Source organism: Ochotona curzoniae, unplaced genomic scaffold, assembly GCF_017591425.1.
Source record: "Ochotona curzoniae isolate NIBS_2020 unplaced genomic scaffold, NIBS_Ocur_1.0 contig_4792, whole genome shotgun sequence".
Classification (NCBI taxonomy): domain Eukaryota; kingdom Metazoa; phylum Chordata; class Mammalia; order Lagomorpha; family Ochotonidae; genus Ochotona; species Ochotona curzoniae.
In genome coordinates this window covers 7,163,605-7,180,536 of record NW_024466389.1, presented here as the reverse complement: position 1 = coordinate 7,180,536, position 16,932 = coordinate 7,163,605, and the positions used below count along the sequence as shown (strand labels likewise).

General features: G+C 51.2%; 1 protein-coding gene across 1 annotated transcript; it reads left to right on the top strand.

Annotated features, from left to right (window-relative positions):
* The first annotated feature begins 4,475 nt into the window (after nucleotides 1–4,475).
* Nucleotides 4,476–16,715, top strand: LOC121161296 (arylacetamide deacetylase-like 4). Its single transcript, XM_040987603.1, is given in 6 exon segments — nucleotides 4,476–4,520; nucleotides 8,211–8,346; nucleotides 10,458–10,610; nucleotides 10,613–10,669; nucleotides 11,903–11,966; nucleotides 15,941–16,715. Coding segments are annotated over 6 exon segments (1,230 nt in total).
* The last annotated feature ends 217 nt before the right edge of the window (nucleotides 16,716–16,932 follow it).

The following is a 16,932-nucleotide window of genomic DNA, read 5'->3' as shown; positions in this document are numbered from 1 at the left end:
TCAATCCTCTGGCTTGAATCACTCTTCATCAAAGTCCTAGCGCCCCACCCTCCACATTTTGGGGCAGAAATTGGCAAGCTGATTTTTAAATTTACAAAGAAATGGAAAGCACCATAATGATGAAAACGATCAGAAGCTGCTGCCGTGAGACATCGTGGTGCCAGCATAAAGACAGGCCAGGGTGGCAGACTAGATCCAGATGTGAGCCGCAGAGACGCAGCCCCTAGACTGATGAAAACAGTGACCCTGCAGCGCTTTGAGGAGGCGTGAACTTTCCAGTGTGATGCCATGAAAACACAGAGCTCAAATGGGATGGGTGTAACAGTCCCACTGCAAGTGGGCAGCATGGAAAGCTTTTCACCCCTCTCGAGTTGGGCACAGACAACTCGAAGGGCACCAAGGGCTCTGACCGGAAGAGGGCACCATGCAGATGAAGGACATTTGAACCAAGGACAGCACTAAGAGATTGAGAGGATACCTAATAACACGCATTTCCAACAAATGTGTCACATTGGAAAGCAAGAAGAAAAAATTTACACAACACAGAAGGACTGGACATGCAAGAGAAGAATGAGCGGAGACTTTTCCCAGAATCCAATCCCCTCCCCCAGAGCCTCCTGTGGCTTCTTCACCACTCACCAGGAGAGCAATAAAATGTTGGAAAGGGGCTGATAAGGTGGCACAGCAAGCTAATCCTCAGCCCTGTGGCACTCACATCCCAAATGGGCACCGGTTCAAGTCCCAGCTTCTAAACTTGCCATCTAGCTCCCTGTTTATGCCCTAGTAAAGCGGCAGAGGCTGACCAAAAGCCTTGGAGTCCTGCATCCGCATGGGACACCCTGAAGAAGCTCCTGACTCCTGGCTTCAGATCGGCTCAGCTCTGATCATTTCAATAATCTGGAGAGGGAATCAGACAATGGAAACACTTTTCTGTCTCTCCTTCTCTCTGTTGATCCGCTTTTCCAATAAATTTTTTTTTTTTTTTAGTTTAATGTGGGAGAGGAAATTTTACATTGAAGGAATGTCGAACTACTGACTATCCTGATTCAGCCTTTTGTGAAGAATGCAAAAGGGAATGCCCACCAGGAGAGGGAAGAATGAAAAGCAGGTGCGAGATGGACCAGCAGGGCTCGGGGGGGGGGGGGGGCAGGTGTCAGGAATGAGCAGGTTTCAGAGGGATAAGCAGCGCCCCAAGCTCCGGAACGCAGCTGGAAATGGACACAGCCATTTGGGAGAAGCAATTAGAAACAAGCATCTGAGAGATGCATCCCGCTAGGGCCATGGGAAAGACAAAGGCTGTTTGTGACAATCATACAAAATGGAAACCATGGGACAGGGAGCAAATTCTGAACTTCTCAAAAAATACTCACTGCAGAAAGTGGAAAGAGTGACAGATACACACACACAGAGAGAGAGAGAGAGAGAGAGAGAGAGAGAGAGAGAGAGATGGGGGGAGTGGGAGAGAGAGAGAGAAGTGCGTTATTTTCAACACCTCACCCAGTGGGTGCAACCCCCAACAGTAATTCAGGTATCATTTGGAATTGGTTTTTCCTTGGGCAGGAGGTCACCGGAAGCCACTCAGGCAGGGTGAGAGAGAGGGGTATACAGAATGGAGGGCGGGGAACAAGCATCCACCTCCAGCTCTACACAGAACACCCCTGGCCCCGGGCAGCAGGTCCCGGGCAGGCTGCTCCTCACCTCTGACCAAGTAGGACTCTGTTGTCTAAGGACTTCTGTATGCAGATGTTGTCTCGTCCACTTACACAACAGACACCATCTCTACTCCTAGGCCCAGGGCCGCCTCGGGACTTGCCTGAACCCCTCCTCCACACAGCATCCCCAGCAGAGCCGGGCTAGGGCACAGAACACCTGGTACAGGAGCCGCCCCCACCCACGCCCTGTCTAGCACAACCTCTGTGCTGGACAGACTCGGGTCAGCCAGGACACACTTTGTCTCCCTTCAGCTGTGTGGCGTGGGACTCAGGAAAGGCACCCTAGGGCCTTCCGGGTGGATTAAGGAATTAAAACTCATTGCAAAACCATCACAGAGCACACTCCACAAGGCCAGCTGCCCGGGCCATAGGCTCTTCTGCATGTGTGGGCACAGAGTTCCACACTGTCCACTGGGCCGTGTGGACCTGCAGGGGATGGACACTCAGGGCCACCCGTGGTGCTTGTCCCTTCCATTCCTGAAGATATACAAGGTGGGGCTGACACCCAGCAGGCCCCCCCCGCCACACCTACAACAACAACAAAAAGTAGTCACCCAGCTCCTTCCGTGTGACTGGGGCTGAGTGTGAGAACCGGTTACTGTGCCAGCAGGGTCCCCTACACAGGTGCTGCTCTGGGAGTAGACTCAGCATTTTTGACCCCTAGGTTCCTGTCTCACCAGAGGTAATGCACAGAGACCCCCACAGGTCCTCAGCCTCACTCGTGTCCCTTCTCTGCTGCCCTTCTTGTGCTGCTCCAGCCCTGCCGGGCTCAGTGCTGTTTCCTGGACACGCAGGACCTGAGGCCAAACTGTCCTGTTGATGTCAGTCTTCTGCAGTTCCAACATCCCCTCGCTGGGAGGCTGGGTCCCCACGAGCCCTCCTAGGCAAGCTTTCTGTTCTCTCCTGCTTTCCCCCTCCCTTAGCAGTTCAGTGTGGCATTCTGTGTCTGTTGCTGAGAGCTTTGGGGTCATCTGTCTCCCAGGAGCAGCAGCATTCTTTCTAGAAGTCTTGTTCATTATATCACAACTGCATTCACATAGCCAGGAAGGGCGTCTGCTCCGTAAGTTGGTGTTGGAAGGGAGCTCAGTCTGCTCCTCATTCATGTCCTGGCAATGACATTGGATTCCATACAACATTGCTCAACCCCTGGGACACAGATCTTTGTCTCATTGGATAATTCTGCAATATGGCCATGTTTTCCATCTTCTTTGCAGATTGTACTGGGGACGGGGGAGTTCCTGAGTCTTGCCCCAGGAGTGGTCAGACAAAACCTCGGCCTCCCTGCCACTCGCATACAGATTCCTCCCTCCTGCAGATCCTTCCTCCAGTAGGGTTCTTGGCACCTAACTGAAACTCCTCCCATTGTTTGCCAAGTAGCAAGTGGGTGTTGAGTAGGGTGAAATTAGAGGGGTTCCCTTGTCATTGAGGGCATGCCATCAGAAGGTAGAAGGCATGGAATGATTGAACCAACTTCTCCTCTCTGCTTCGTGGCTTGCCAGCCTCTTCCATCCTCTCATCTGGGCACACAAGGCACCAAACTTGTGGGAATGTGAACTCCGAAGTCACATCCCAGGATAAACCTCTTGCCAGCACAAATAGCTTGCTTCAGGCATTTAATTATAGTGTGGAAACTCGACCAACACAGAAAATTGGTAACAAGGAGCACGAATTTCCTGTAAATAGACCTGCAGGTGGTAGGAAGGTTTGGAGTTGGTGGGCTGGGGAACGTGGCCAACGTCTGCAGTTACAGGTGGAGAAGGCTGGGCTGCATGAGCAGAGGGTGGAGCGTGACGGCTGAGGATGCTGCCATCAGTGTGAGCAATGCCTGATGGGCTGAAAGCCTGCAGGTGCAAGCCATGGTTCCTGTGGCATTACAAAGTCACCCACCTACACCATGGCGCTAAACCTGGTGCTACTGTGCCCATGGCCTGCTACTTGTCAGGGGACTGACCTTAAAAGCGATGTCCTAGCTTATTTGGTGGAAGAGCTAAGTCAGCCAGGCATAATTCAGAGTGTAATGTGGGTGTGATTGTCCATATTTTACCAATTTGATGGTGAAAATTGGGAGTAAGCCAATGAAAGAGCAGAGCAGAAAAAAATTCAGATAATTCATAGCTTTGCCAGCAAAGGAGACAAGACATGCTCAGCATGGCAGTGTGAAATGAGAAAATCCTAGCAAAAGAAACCAGTGCATGGGGCAAGGCAGTGGTGTAGCAAGTTAATCCTCAGTCTGTGGTATTGCCATCCTACATGGGTGCCAATTCATGTTCTGTCTGCTCCACTTCCCACCCAGCTCTCTGCTTATGGCCTGGGTAAGCAGCAGAGGATGGCCCAGGCCCTTGGGCCGCTACATCCATGTAGGAGACCCACAAAAAGCTCTTGGCTCCTAGTTTCAGATCAGCTCAGCTCTGGCCCCTGCAGTGATCTGGGGAGTGAAACACTGAATGGAAGACTTCTTTGTTTTTTTTTTTTTTTTTTAATAAATCTCCCTTTAGTAGAAATAAATAAATCAGATGGAAGGAAGGTAGGAAGAAAGAAAAGGAGGGAGGTTGGGGGGAAGGGCAGTGAATCTATATAGGGTGGGTAAAGCTAACATGAAAAACAATGGGAGAGAGACACCCAATCAAGGCAGAGATGCCCCAGGCCCAGAAGGGGGCAGAGGCACTCCATGACATCGCTGGGCACACTCAATTCACTTGCCTGAACCCACCTGGAAATTCATCTCCCTGCATCCCAACAGCAAAGCATGCTGGGGCTGCAACCATGACACCCCAGCTGCAGGTGCTTGAGCTAGCAGTACAGCAGAAGGTACCCATGCTGGATTCTCAGGCATGCAGAATGCAAGAGCCGTGGGGGTCATGGTGGCTTCCACCAGGATTTAGAAAGAAAGCCTGAAAGGTCAGAGTTGAGCCACAAGTCTGGAGTCACAAGGATCCTAAGTGCAGCAGAGGGAACAAAACCTCAATGGGGACCTGGGAAATGACACAGGGAGACTGCCAGCAGTGCACAGCGCAAAGCCGTAGAATGCCAGAGATGACCCAGAGAGACCCACCAGCCCATGGAGGCACTGGGTCCCCCAGAACCTGGGCACTCTCACAAAGAGCTGCCAAGAGCCCCACTAGGGCAAGGCAGAGCCACAGCCCACAGGCCTCAGCAGGACCATACCACTCTGTGGCGCTGCAGAGGCTCAAGACCTGAGCTGGGACTGGCAACGCCGGAGCAATGGGACTGCCCGAGGCCATGGCAGAACAGGAAGTGACACACAGAGCTGTGGGAAGTGGTGCTTGCCCTACTGGATTTGTGTCTTGATCTGCCTCTTTGCATTTGTCCCCCATCCCTTTTTGAAATAAGAATGTAAACCCTGACCCTGTCTGGCTGCTGTGTCTGGAAGTCTGTAACATATTTGATTGCACAGGGGTTCTGCCCCAAGTCTCATGTAAGACTTTGAATTTCAGACATGTGAATTGATGCCACACTGAGTTAAGACTTGAGAATTCTCAAGGATGGGAGAAGTGCATGTGGTAGGAGGGAAGGACATGAGATTTTGGGGTCAACAGCGGAACACTCGGGAGTGGGTATTATCTGAATCCCAAACTCACATGATTAGTGCAAAAATCCTATGTTAGTGGCACTAAGAAAGTAGGAACTTAATCTGATCATGGATGCAGGCATACAGGTGGTCCTTAGGTCAGTGAAGGGCTGGTCCTTCAAAGGTGGTTACAGTGAGAGGGTTAGTTATTTCTTTTTTTAAAAGATCTATTTATTTTTATTGGAAAGGCAGATACACAGAGAGAAGGAGAGACAGAGAGGAAGATCTTCCATGTGGGGAGCCGTGCAGTTGGGTCAGATGGCATGGGTGTGTGATGAGCACCGCTCCTTGGTTAGCAAGGCTATGAGGAGTTTCCGACTGCATGGCAAGGCCCGCAGAATGTCTCTGGTCACCTCATTGCTGCCTCACCCATTGTATGGAACTCAATCACCTCTCTGATGTTTCATAGAATTCTCCTGAGGGTGGCGTTGTTGTCTTTTCTGCTAATGTGAAGTGATTCCTGTAACTGATATGACACCTCAAATTGATCAATCATGTCATGATAAAAACACCTTTAGTAACGTAAGGCTATGACACACAGCTAAAAGTATACAATAGTACAATTGAGCCAACTATGTTTCCAAACATCCTGTTATGTGCCCACTTTTGTCCTGAAGTTTGCCCTAATATAATTGATGCTTTCCTTAAGAAATGGCTTGATAATATCTTGGAACAGATGGCAATTATGGAGGTACAAAGAGTTTGTTTACCATGCACCTCGAACTGTTACAACACATGATATAACACATTTTAGTTTCTTACCACAGAAAGCAAAAGTATATGGGGCATCTTTTATAAGGAAATAGATGTGAACCCCCTCAAAATGGTTTAAAATCTCTATCTTATATTGGCTTATATTTAGGGAAAGAAAGCAGTTTATAAAGATAAAAGAAAGTTTCTTATAAAAGCCCTCTGTTTGGTAGATTGGCTGAATTGCCTTTATCCCTTTCACTGCCCTTTAACAAAAGAACAAAAACAATTGGATCAGTACTAGGTGAAGGTGATGGTAATTAATGCATGATTTGATTATAAGATTTAGCAAAGAACATATGTTATATGCTTTTATAAAATCCTTTCATTTATGATCTTTTAATTCTGTACTCTTAATATTTCAAACAATATTAGTTAGTTCGTGTTTAGTAAAAATTGATTTTGAGTATAAGTAAACTACTTGTCACTATGTAACTGCATGCGCTGCCAACTGTGGAGTTCCTGGCTTCCGCCAGGTGACTGCAGGGTTCAATGAGTAATGGTTTGTTGAAAATATTTTCCTTAGGATTGTTTTTTGTATTCTCTTAACCATGAAGTAAAAATGAAACAATTGGATATTGTGCAAAAGCTTGTGATGATTTGTGTATAAATAAAGAAGGCAACTTTTCTGAGTTGTCCATTATGAGCATCATGTCATAGTGGTCCGTGTCTTATCTCTTCTTCCTATCATCTCACCGATTCATGCATCCTTTGCAAGCTCTCAGTCAGCCGGAGCTGGTCTCTGGCACTTCCATCTGAGTGGCACCCAAGTGGCCGCAATGGCTGAGTTAAGCCAATCCAAAGCCAAGAGCCAGGAACCTCCTCCAGGTCTCCCACGCGGGTGCAGAGTCCCAAGGTTTTAGGCTATCCTCAACTGCTTTCCCAGGCCACAAGCAAGGAGTTGGTTGGGGAATGGGGCAGTCAGGACTTGAATCAGTACCCATATGGTATGCTGGCACCGCAGACAGAGGCTTTGTCTACTATACCACAGCACTGGTCCCACCACCCTCCCAGCCCTGGGTAAGTGGGCCCTTTGCCTCCTTGTCCATTCCTTGTCCCTGTGCTGCTTGCAAGGTGCATGACGCAGAGTCAGCTCACTGATGCGTCCCAAGTGAAGACACTTGTGACACAGTGGTCCTCATTCTGCCTTCTTCCTCCTCTGAGACTGCAAGGCAAGAGCCCCAGGTCAGAGATAAATCCTGGACAGAGTTATGAAATCTCAGAAATTAAGAAAAAATGAAGGCTCTGTTAGGCCAGAGTCATTCCAGACTAACAAGAGATAAGCCACTTGTGGCAGGGCCACCTGAGATGCCCAGTGCTGGTCAGGAGGCAAAGGAAGGGACCCTGCCCTGGGACTCTCCTGTTGGTGACAGAGGACCTGTCAGGCACTGTTGTGCCCTGAGGCATGGGCAGGGGATGCTGGGGAACAGGGGGTGCTGGGGAACAGGCGGAGATGCACCTACTTGTCCTGGGCTCCTTCAGACAGGCAGAGAGAGGCCTGGAGAGAAGCCAGGGAAGGGCGGGGTGGGGGGTATGGGACTGGGCTTTCCTGTGTGAGGTGCACCCGTGGGAGAGAGTGTCCGTGGCTTCTGGGACACGGGTAGAGCAGAACCTTTGGCAAGCCAGCCCCTGCTGTCAGCCTTGGGTTTCAGGATGCAGAGAGCAGGCTGGGACACTCAGCTGGATCTGGCCTAGGACTGGGTATTGATTAACTCTCCTTCAGCCAAGCTAATCTTGGCATAGGGGCTGCCTCTCTAAAACTTTACAACCACAGGGGAAAGCCTCGCGGCGCTGCCTGGAGTCTGCACGTTTTCTCAATCTCTCAGGAGCCTGCCGGGGTTTGGCCCCCTCCCAGCACCTCTTGCCGTTTCTCAGGGTGGTGAACAATGAGTGGGGTGATGAAGTCCAGCCCTCCCTGGGAACCAAGTAGCACAGTGACTCTGCAGAGTGCTGCTTCTAACCTACCAACGCTTCTGCCTGAGAGAGAGAGAGAGAGAGACCTTGGAGGACCCTGGCCATTCAACAGAGCCTGAGTCTACAGCGGAGAGCCCAGGCAGCAGATCGGGCTCCAGACCACGGAGGGACAGAGCGCCATGCTCACCCTGCTGAAAGCCCTCCTCTCTGCAGTGTGCCTCACGAGCCTGGGGGTTGGTGCCTAGGTGCTCTGTGAGCACTGCCTCACCACCGAAGTACCTCCTTCCATCACCCACCCGATGAAGTTCTGGTTTCTCTACTACGGGTTCCAGCTCGTACTCACATGGGTAAAAATTTTATCTGTTCCTGCCATGACCTGCTGTAAGGGGCGAGATCCTCTAGTTAGAGTGGGCGAGAGGGGGAACCTTGCAAAGGGCTGTCCAGGGATAACAGAATGAGCCCATGATTACTCATCCAATACTATGGGCTGGATTGCGTGGCTTGTGAGGATGCCGACAGCGGCCAGTGTAGACACAACCCCAAGGAATTCTCAATGTCTTGAAATGGACTTGGCCACTCAGGGTATAAACAAGAGTGAGAAATCCGCAGAGATGGGGGCCAAGAGATGCAGGAGTGTGTCCTGCTTACACGCCAAGGATGGGGTGGGACATGGAGACCCTGGGGGAGGGCAGGTGCCTACAGCCGTCGGTGCAGCTCTGGTTAAAGTCACTGCTTGCTACTCGTGGCTCAGGAAGGAGCTCTTCTGATGGCGACTGTGTACCAGCAGCTGTCCTGGCGCAGAGCCTGCGGGATCCCAATCCAACTCAGGACCTGTGGCTATGAGCCAAAGCACAGCCATTCAAGGCCTCCTGTGCAAAGGAAGAGCTCAACTTTTACAGCCAGGGCAAAACAAACACCTCCACCTCCCAGCCTGGAGCCCCCAAAACTGAACCCATCTAAAGGCAGAGCAGTACAGGACAATCACACAGGCTGTAGGTATCTGAGTATTCGCACGTGTCAAGGGACTTTCTAGAAAGACGTGAACCATGAACCCACTGCCCCACTCCCACCCCCCAAAAAAAGAAGGATGGCCTGAGAGCTTGCATATCTTTTTTTTTAAAGATTCATTTATTTTTATTGGAAAGGTAGATCATATTATGGAAAGACAAAGATCTTCTATTCTTTAGTTCACTCCCCAAATGATCGCAATGGCCAGACCTGGGCCGATCCAAAGCCAGGAGCCCCGAGCTTCTTCTGGGTCATCCCTCTTGGTGTGGGGCTCGAACACTTGGGCCATCTTGCACTGCTTTCTGAAGCACATTGGTAAGGAGCTGGGTTGGAAGCGGAGCAGCCAGGACCCAGTCTGGTACCTGTATGGGATATTGGCATTACACCCAGTGCATTGCTCTATGAACAGCACCAGTTCCTGGTGGGTGCCTCCTTACACCCCTCTGAAAGAAAGTGGGATTCATGTGGTCAGGGGAGTCCCTAGACTGGTTCCTCGTGAAGTCACGCCGAGTGCTGGGGTCAGAGGTGCCGTCGTGTCTACTTGTCCTCAGTTTGGCTACTTCCGTCTCCTTAGGGGACACTGAGCAAGATTTTCATTCTCTCTAGACGTCATGTTCTCACACTCAGCCCCAGTCACACGGAAGGAGCTGAGTGACTACTTTTTGTTGTTGTTGTAGGTGGGGGGGTGAGGTGCTGGGTGTCAGCCCCACCTTGTATATCTTCAGGAATGGAAGGCACCAGCACCACAGGTGGCCCTGAGTGTCCATCCCCTGCAGGGCCACACGGCCCAGTGGACAGTGTGGAATTTGTGCCCACACATGCAGAAGAGCCTATGGCCAGGGCAGCTGGCCTTGTGGAGTGTGCTCTGTGATGGTTTTGCAATGAGCTTTAATTCCTTAATCCACCCGGAAGGCCCTAGGGTGCCTTTCCTGAGTCCCACGCCACACAGCTGAAGGGAGACAAAGTGTGTCCTGGCTGACCCGAGTCTGTCCAGCACAGAGGTTGTGCTAGACAGGGCGTGGGTGGGGGCGGCTCCTGTACCAGGTGTTCTGCTGCCCTAGCCCGGCTCTGCTGGGGATGCTGTGTGGAGGAGGGGTTCAGGCAAGTCCCGAGGCGGCCCTGGGCCTAGGAGTAGAGATGGTGTCTGTTGTGTAAGTGGACGAGACAACATCTGCATACAGAAGTCCTTAGACAACAGAGTCCTACTTGGTCAGAGGTGAGGAGCAGCCTGCCCGGGACCTGCTGCCCGGGGCCAGGGGTGTTCTGTGTGGAGCTGGAGGTGGATGCTTGTTCCCCGCCCTCCGTTCTGTATAACCCTCTCTCTCACCCTGCCTGAGTGGCTTCCGGTGACCTCCTGCCCAAGGAAAAACCAATTCCAAATGATACCTGAATTACCTGTTGGGGGTTGCACCCACTGGGTGAGGTGTTGAATTGTTGAGCAATGCTCTCTCTCTCTCTCTCTCTCCCTCTCCACCTTCCTGCAGTGAATATTCTTGAAAAGCTCAGAATTTGCTCCATGCCCAAATGTGTCCAATTTTTACACGACCTACATCCGATAAGTAATGACCCCAAGGTGAAGGTGACCAACCTGCGCTTCGGCTCCATCCCCGTGCGGCTCTTCCAGCCCAAGGCCTCGTCAGCCCCGGGCGAGGCGTCATCTTCTACCATGGAGGGGCCACCATTTTCGGGAGCCTTGGTAAGGGACTCCCTGGGGCCACAGAAAGGAAGGGGCTTGTCTCCATGCCCAGTGTTGCCAGCATCTTCCTCGAGAGCTGGAATCCCTTGGAGCCACCATCACATGCGGATGCCCAGCACTGGGCTCTGGGCACGAGTCTACAGATGGCCATGCAGCCTGCATTGTCTACACTCACAGCAGGAGGACCCAGGCGGGACAGGCTGCCTTGGCGGGGATTCCTCTCTTTCTTTCCCACTCACAGCGGTGCCTCCCCTGAGCAGCCTCCTTCCTCGCCAGCATCTTCCCTTCAGACCCCTCCCTGCCCACTCTGCAGTCTCCACCCCGCGTGGTCCCTGGTCATCTTCTCCCGGGCATGTTTCCCACCTGAACTTGTTTTGCTTCTTCCTGTTCTTCCTTGCTCATCATCGGTCTCCCTTGAATACTAAGTCTCAGGCACAGCCAGGCCCTATGGCAGCTCTAAGTCCCCTCTGGCAGGGCCCAGGCATCAGTGCTGTGCAGCAGCCACCAGCTGGTTCCCGTGTGCAGACAGGGCTCAGTGTCCCTGGGAGGGGATAAAGACACAAGTGGGTGCCTAGCGTCTGCAGAGTGCCCTCAGCCTGTGGCACCTTTCTGCTGGTTCTTACCTCCCTGGTCCTGCACAGGTGAGCTCTGCACCAACTCAGCCAGCTCCTGAACCCTGAACCCCACACCCCACCTCTGAGACTCTACCCGCTTTGTATGGTTCACCTTGGCCATGGGGATGCATGGACATGCCTGAGGGCCTCTAAAAGCAGCCATAGCTGAGAGCAGCCAAATGGGAAGTGATCTACAGATTCTGTGCCTCGTGCTGGGTCCAGCCTGTGCACTCGTGGGACTAGACTTCCACATCAGGAGTCCCAGGCCCCTACGAGATACCATAAATAAACCTACACAAAGTTATTTGCAGGCCCCAAGTGTCCAGTTGTGGCTTTATCCAACTCCTTGGCCCTCAGCTACCCCCACAGAGGAAGCAAATGCTGCAGAAGCTAGGGCCCACATTACCCTGAAACTTGACATCCAGGGCCAGGGGGCCGATGTCGGCTGCACCTGCCTGCCTGCCCGCCTTGTGGGGCTTTGTCCCAGTAGAGTCTCTTCAGAGGATCTAAACCCAGGAACAAAGAGCAGATGTCACACACACGCCCTTTGTCACCTGGCTCTCTGCGGGTGCAGTGACGATGCCGGGCTCCACTCAGAGGGCAATGTCTTGCCTTGCAGATTGCTGCCAAGATCTGTGCAGTTTTCTGGCCCGGGAGACAGACTCTGTGCTGCTGTCTGTGGGGCAAGTGGCTGGAGACTGCTGGGTGTGTCCTATAAGTGTGAGGAGGGCAAGGGAGGTCCTGGGCGACTCCAGAACAGAGCAGGGTCCTCTGCCCCAAGTGGCACCTCCACCATGTCCTCACAGCCAGGTGCAGCTCAACTCAGAATAAATAGCAAGAGCTGGTACCAGCCTGAATGCCCGAGAGCAGGAAGGGTATGAAAGGCGGTACCATTGTGAATATTAGATCACTTAGCCGCTAAGCTCCCATGGGATGTCACAGGTATTTAATTAAATGGACTGGGAGGCCCATTACAAACTGAGAAAGCCAGTCATATAAAATGACACCAACATTTCCAAAAGTTATACAAGCCTGATATTTCTATGAATGTAAATGGATACAAGAAAGGCTAGTGTTGTGGCTCAGTGGGTTAAGCCACCACCTGCTACTCCAGGATCCCAAACTGGAGTGCTGGTTCAAGTCTTAGCTGCTCTGCTTCCAACCCAACTCCTTACTAATGCACCTGACAAAACAACAGAAGTTAGCCTATACCTTTGAGACCCTGCCACTCATGCAGATGACACGGATGGCCATTCAGAACCGACCCAGCCCCATCTTTGCAACCAGTGGATGGAAACTCTTTCTCTCTGTATCACCCCATCTTTCAAATAAACAAAACAAATCTTTAACAACAACAGCAAACGACGACAACAATGTGAAAACCATCCCAGGGCCACTCTCTTCCTTTTCTAAGGACTTCAAAGCACTGTAAGTGCCAGGTGCAGGGCAAGATAAAGTTGGAAACCTGGCACTCCACTTAGGACTCCTACTTACATAGTAGGGGTACAAGGATGGGCCAGCTTTGCTGTTTTCCCAGGCACATTAACAGGAAGACAAATTGAAAACAGAGTCATCAAGCCTCAGACCACATGGCCGGTGAGGGAAGAGGGAACTTAACCCTCTATACTCCAGACACAACTTGGATCCTCAGAAAATAAAAGGAGAGAAGCGCCCTGGGGTGGATGGAGGGGTGGGGTTTAGGCAGTACAAGATGCTTGTGGGACCAAGAGCTCACAGGTCAGGAATAACAGGTTACAGAGAGCAGTGACACGTGGAAAATGCCCTTGTAAGGTCTCCCTCGACTTCGACCCCTCAAAACATGGCTGACAAGGCTAGGTGGGCACAAGAGCTAGGTGTCTTACAGCAAGGCCCTGGCTCTCTGGTCTTCTCTGATGAGACTGGGGAAGAGAGCGTCTTTCTGGTACTCAGAGACACACCTCCCAACAGGTGGACCATTGTGTTGGAAATCTGGACAATTAGAACCTCCTCTCTAGAGGTCTTTGCAATTTTTTAAAAATAAAAAATATGTATTCATTTATTTGAAAGGATAAACAACAGAGAAGGAATGGTTGAGAGAGCAACCGTGCATCCTCTGGTTCACTGCTCAAATGGCTCAATAGGCAGGTCTGAGCCAGGAGCAAGCACCTCCCTCCTGGTCTCCCATGCAGCTGGCAGGGACCCAAGCCCTCAGAACATCTGCTACCGCCTTTCCTGGTACATTAGCAGCTAGATTGCAAAGAGGAAGGGCTGGGACTTGAACCAGTGCTTTAATATTGGATGCCAGAATCACAAGCAGCAGCTGAACCTCCTGTGACACAACACAGGCTCCAACATTGGTGACCTTAGGAAGGCCCCAGAAGAGGCAGAGGTAAAGCTGTGGCAAGCACCTGCAGTGACACTTGTGGGAGCTGTCTCAGGCATCTCTGTGGCAGAGACTGGGAGGATGTGGCCTGGGGCCAGTGTGGTTATGCCAGTGGCAGTGGAGGGACAGACAGAGAGAGGGGCTTAGTGCTGCCAGAGGACCACCGTGGGCAGTGTCAGGGTGGAGGGACCCCTGAAGGACCCTGAGGTAAGGGGAGGAGGCACTGGAGCAGGTGTGCCCTGAGTCCTCAGCAGGATGGAAGGGGCAACCCCTCCCCAGGCTTGTGGAGAAGGTGACTTTTGGTCTCAGTGGCGTCTACTCCGTGGTGCTGTTGTGACAGTCCTCAGAGGCTGGGGCCGTCCCAACACCCAGCGGCTTCTCATCCTTCTGGAAGCCTTGAACAGGGCACCTGCGTGTGGATGTGATGAGGACCCTGTTCTTGCTGCAGATTCTCAGTGCTCCTCGCATCTGTACGGGAGGAGGAGAAGCCAGGGGAGCCACTTAGGAAGAATTCAGAGCTGAGAGCCAACAGAAAGGCCGTGATGTAAAAACTGGCCTTTCAATGTCCAGGACTCCTTGTGGTACCTTAGAGGAGGCTGTGGAGGTAAGAAAGAAGAAGGATGGGCCTGGCTATCTCTATAGATATAGATGTAGATATAGATACAGATGTAGATATTCATATAGATATAGATATCTCAGGGAAATAGAGGACAACTGCACTCATTGATTCTCTTGAATAAGACTCAGCATCATTTTAATAGAAGAAAAAAAGTCACCTTGAGAAAGCATGAGGTCACAGCATCAGCTGATGTTTTTCATTATGAGTTTCTTCCCAACTTTACCTGATAGTTAAGATACTTTTTTCTTTTTGTTCCTTTTTAAAAATACTTATTTATTTTACTTGAAAGTCAGAGAAAACAAGATGAGAGAGAGAGGAAGAAGAGAGAATTCATCCACTGGGTCACTGCCCTAATGGTCACAATGGCCAGAGGGGGACCGGTCCTAAGTCAGGATCCAGGAGCTTCTTCCAGGTCTACCACGTAGGTACAGGGGCCCAAGGCCTTGTACCATCTTCCACTGCTTTCCCTGGCCATCAGTAGGGAATTGGGTTAGAAGCAGAGCAGCCAGGACTTGAACTGGCATCCATGTGGAATGCCAGCAGGTAGAGGATTAGCATGTACCACCACATTGACCTCAGGGTATCCTTTTCTTGATGTTTCTAAATTATAGGTTGTAAAGACAAAACATTATAAGGACAGCCTCAATTAGAAATTCAAAACAGTTTACAGTGGGCTTGGTGTGGTAGCTTAGAGGCTAAAGTCTTTGCCTTGTGCACCAGAATCCCATGTGGGTACTGGTTCTAATCCCAGCTGCTCCTCTTCCCATCCAGCTCCCTGCTTGTGGCCTAGAAAGCAATAGAGCATGGTCCAAAGCCTTGGAACAGAAGAAGATCCTGGCTCTTGGCTTCAGATCAGCTTAACTCTATCCATTGCAGCCACTTGGGGAGTGAGCCAGAGGATGGAGAATTTTACTCTGTCTCTCCTTCTCTCTGTAAACTGCCTTTCCAATGAAAATAAATAAATCTTTAAAAAATAATTCACAGTTTAAATTGGCTCTCTAATCCAACACCTTAGTCGACTATTCTGGGATTTCAATTGTAATACATACTTGCTTTAGCTGGGCTGTTCCTGTTCCAGAAGAACTCCTGGCCCTGGGTTCCATGGAGGAAACCTCCTAGGGGACCAAGGCTCAGGATGCTTCTCACCATCCCCTCCTGCCTCATCCCCCCCCCTTTTTTTTTTACCCCCTTCATCCTCTGAGCACTTCTATGCCTTCTCTTCCCAAACTCCTGACCCAAGAGAAAGCATAGCCACTTACGTGCTAGGCAAGAATCAGCTGTGATTAGATCGTATATTAAAATGCTGTCTTGGCTAAAAGGAGCTTCACCTCCAGTTTAGTCTTGGTGCCTCTAAGCCTTCTCGGCTGACAGGTGATGGAACCAGCAGCATCCGCACTCATCTTCTACTTTCAAGGCCAATGGTTTTCCAGTTACCTAGTCTGCACATGCGAGAAGCAGAGAAGAGCTTTGAAGCGAAGCATCCCAGGCTGGCTGACTCTGGGCAAGATCTTCACCTGCTTGAGGAGGGGAGACAGGGGATAACACCAGTCTCTGCAGAGTGATGCTGAGCATGTGGTCAGATAGCAGTCTCCTACAGGGGACTGGAGGCACAGCTCCCACGGACCACTGTGACACCTGTCCACATGGGTGGCTTTTGTTCCTTGTCCCCTGCCCAGGTACTGCAAGCTCCCTGACCATCACAGCCCCGTCATCACGCAAGACTGTCTGAATGCCTCCATCCACTTCCTGAAGGCTCTGAAGACCTATGGGGTGGACCCCTCCCGAGTGGTGGTCTGTGGAGAGAGCATTGGGGGATGGGTTGTGGCCCTGGTCACCCAGAGCCTGGTGGGGCGCTCAGACCTTCCTTGGATCCGAGCTCAGGTCCGGATTTATCCAAGCCTTCAGCATATCAACCTGCAGTTGCCATCTATGCAGAAGAATCAAAGAATCCCATTCCTTACGCTCAAGTTCCTGATGACTGTTGTGTGTCGGTACATGGCCATTGATGCCTCCTAGCACCATGCCCTCTTGACTGGTGCTTTTATACCTCCGGATGTTTGGAGCAAGTACCGGAAGTGGCTGAGCTCAGACAATATCCCCAAGGAATTCAAGAGCAAAGACCACCAACCCAGTTTTCCTGGCCCTTTTAACGAGGCTGCCTATCTGGAGATGAAGCACCTGCTACAGGCAGAAAATTCCCCCATCCTGGCAGCAGATGAGATCATTGCTCAGCTTCCAGAAGCCTTGCTTGTGAGCTGTGAGAATGACACCCTCCGCGATGATGCCTTGCTCTATAAGAAGCGCCTGGAGGACCAGGGGGTCCCTGTCACGTGGTACAATGTGGAGGACGGCTTTCATGGATCTGTCATTCTATTTGACAAGAAGATGTTCTCTTTCCCATGTTCCCATAAAATCATGAATTCCGTAGTCTGTTACATAAAGGGTATTTGATGCCAGTCCTGGGGTCATCAAAGGCCTCCTGCCTCTGCCTAGTCCCTTGGCAGGCTTCCTCTATGTGACCACCCGGATGCTGAGTCCCCGTCGACCACGTGGGAGCATAAGGAAGCTAAGTCTTGCCCAGCATCCTGGGTGCCCACCTTGAGTGTTCCCAGCCAGCACTGAACAGGCCCGGGTCTGGATCCCACACAGTTCTCCATCACTGTCATTC